At 38.9% G+C, this 2747-nt stretch overlaps 1 protein-coding gene across 2 annotated transcripts in view; it reads left to right on the top strand.

Moving 5' to 3' along the window:
• Positions 1-2747, top strand: part of LOC106876704 (DNA helicase MCM8) — a 63143-nt gene that overhangs the window by 20827 nt on the left and 39569 nt on the right. For both annotated transcript variants that reach the window (XM_014925367.2, XM_014925366.2), the window contains exons 10-11: positions 1007-1092; positions 2157-2236. In XM_014925367.2, coding sequence (XP_014780853.1) covers positions 1007-1092; positions 2157-2236 — 166 coding nt within the window. The remainder of the gene's footprint in view (positions 1-1006; positions 1093-2156; positions 2237-2747) is intronic.

Below are 2747 nucleotides of genomic sequence, written 5' to 3'. Positions count from 1 at the left end.
GGGGAGGAATCGAAATTTTTCAGAATCGGAATCTCCATAGCCTAAAACGTGGGATTCCGTAAAAGAAAATAACAAAACAAGGGGGGAAAGGTTCAGATTACATATAGTCCATCTGGACCATCATTTTTATTATTATTATTTTACATCCACTTTCCATGCTGGCACATACATGCATGTATAGTTAATGACTGATCTTTGCATTTGTTGTCTCAGAAATAGGTTTGTGTTTGGATATCAGTCTGTAATCTGGTAGACAATATGTATGCTGAGTGTGAAGGAGTGACTTGAGGGTTATCCAAACTCTCTCTCTCTTTTACTCTTTTACTTGTTTCAGTCATTTGACTGCGGTCATGTTGGAGCACCACCTTTAGTCGAGCAAATCGACCCCAGGACTTATTCTTTGTAAGCCTAGTACTTATTCTATCGGTCTCTTTTTTTTTTTGCCAAACCGCTAAGTTATGGGGACGTAAACACACCACCATCGGTTGTCAAGCGATGCTGGGGGGACAAACACAAACTCATACACACACACATACACACATATATATATATATATACGACGGGCTTCTTTCAGTTTCCGTCTACCAAATCCACTCACAAGGCCGTCTACCAAATCCACTCCCAAGGTGCCACGCAGTGGGACTGAACCCAGAGCCATGTGGTTGGTAAGCAAGCTGCTTACCACACAGCCACTCCTGCGCCTAAACTATGTATATAAAATCTAGTTCTGAAAGCAGAATTGGAATTTATTAGTGAATCTGGAAAAGGTTATAGTATTAGAGTGAGCATTCTTCAAATTCTCACATAGTTCTTGAGAAATTAAGGACCAGTTGAGTCAGTGAACTGTGACTAACGTTCTGATCTCTTTCTCTAAATTCTTTGTTATATTTAAAGTAATTGAAAGAAACACAGAGCATCTCAACAGAAATATGGTAACAAAATGGTTAAATATTAGTTTCTGTTGTTTGTTTTGTTGTTTTTTTATGATGTTTTTGTTTAATTTCAGTGCACTTCATCAGGATGTCGTAGTCGAGTGTTCCATCCAAAACAGAGCTCTCCAAAGACGGAATCAATAGACTGGCAAACAATAAGGTTTTTATTGATTTTTTATATCTTTATTCATCATCATCATCCTTTTAATGTCCACTTTTCCATGCTTGTATGGAGTAAACAGAGTTTATTAAGGCAAGTTTTCTACAACTGGATGCTCTTCCTGTCACCAACTCTCACCTGTTTCCAAGTAAAGTAATATTTCCTCATGGCTGAACATGTTTCCACAAAATATTGAAAATGAATGACACAACTTGTGTGACAGTGACACTCATTTACGACTGTCATGTGATGTCAGGACACAGATACCAGCATACATGCACCCCCACACCTACACACACACACACACATATACACTTGTGCATGTCTTTCAGTTTTCATCTACCAGTTCCCTTTTACGAATATTTGTCAACCCGTGGCTGTAATAGAAGACACTTGCCCAAGTACCATACAGTGGAACTGAACCCAAAACTATACGGTTGGGAAGCAAACTTCAACCACACAACCAAGTTTGTTTTTATGGATTTTTATATTTTATTGAAGCTTATTTAATATAACACCCTATAGGTGCTGGCTTGGCTGAGTGGGTGTAGAGTCCACATTGTTACCATGTGGTCTTGAGTTCTACATTGTGGTGCAGCACTTTGAACAAGTGTCTTCTACTGTAGCCTCAAGCCAACTAACGCCTTGGGAGTAGAATTGATAGACAGAAACTGCACGGAAGCCTGACATACGTTCACGTGTGTGCACATGCTTATCTGTGAGCTAATAATCTGTCATGTTTGTTGTCATTCCTTGTCAAAAATAAATTCGTTAACTCTGGATTTCAAAGACAAGTGGAATAAAAAAATCTCTTATTTGCAAAACAAGTAAGTGTTAGCAACAGGGTAAGGCATTTGGCTGTAGAATGGTTCCCCAATATGTCTTAGTCCAACCCATGCTAGCATGGAAAATATACAAATATAAAATGAATGAAGTTATCTAATTACAAGATGAGGACAAATATCCATCAAATGTAAATAATGTAAATAATTCCTCATCTCTTAAATATAGAACTGTAACAAAATGTTAATTTTCTTATTTTTGATTTTATCGACATCTAATAGACTCCAAGAAGTTATGGGAGATCAGAATGAAACTGGTCGAATTCCTCGAACAATTGAGTGTGATCTGACTAATGATCTTGGTAAGAATTCAAATTCCTTATGATCCGCTTTGTAACTTCTTGTGCCTTATAATTCTTGCATCTTGAAATTTTTCTAAAACAGTTCATAAAATCTTGAAAAAATCACAAAGAATCTCAAAAGATTTTTTCAAAAACTTCAGAGTTATGAAGTTTTAAAGTTTCAGAGGTTTCAAAAAGTTCATGGTTATAAGAGATGGACGGACGGCAGGCAGATAAGTAGATAGGTAGGTAGGCACATCATCATCATCGTTTAACGTCCGCTTTCCATGCTAGCATGGGTTGGACGATTTGACTGAGGACTGGTGAAACCGGATGGCTACACCAGGCTCCAATCTGATTTGCCAGAGTTTCTACAGCTGGATGCCCGTCCTAACGCCAACCACTCCGAGAGTGTAGTGGGTGCTTTTACGTGTCACCCGCACAAGAGCCAGTCCAGGGGCACTGGCAACGATCTCGCTCGAAAATCCTACGAAGGCCAGTCAGGCGGTACTGGCAACGGCCACGCTCACAT

Source organism: Octopus bimaculoides, chromosome 11, assembly GCF_001194135.2.
Source record: "Octopus bimaculoides isolate UCB-OBI-ISO-001 chromosome 11, ASM119413v2, whole genome shotgun sequence".
In the NCBI taxonomy this organism is placed as follows: Eukaryota; Metazoa; Mollusca; class Cephalopoda; order Octopoda; family Octopodidae; genus Octopus; species Octopus bimaculoides.
Note: the sequence above shows the minus strand (reverse complement) of the source record. Positions and strands in the feature narration are given on the sequence as shown.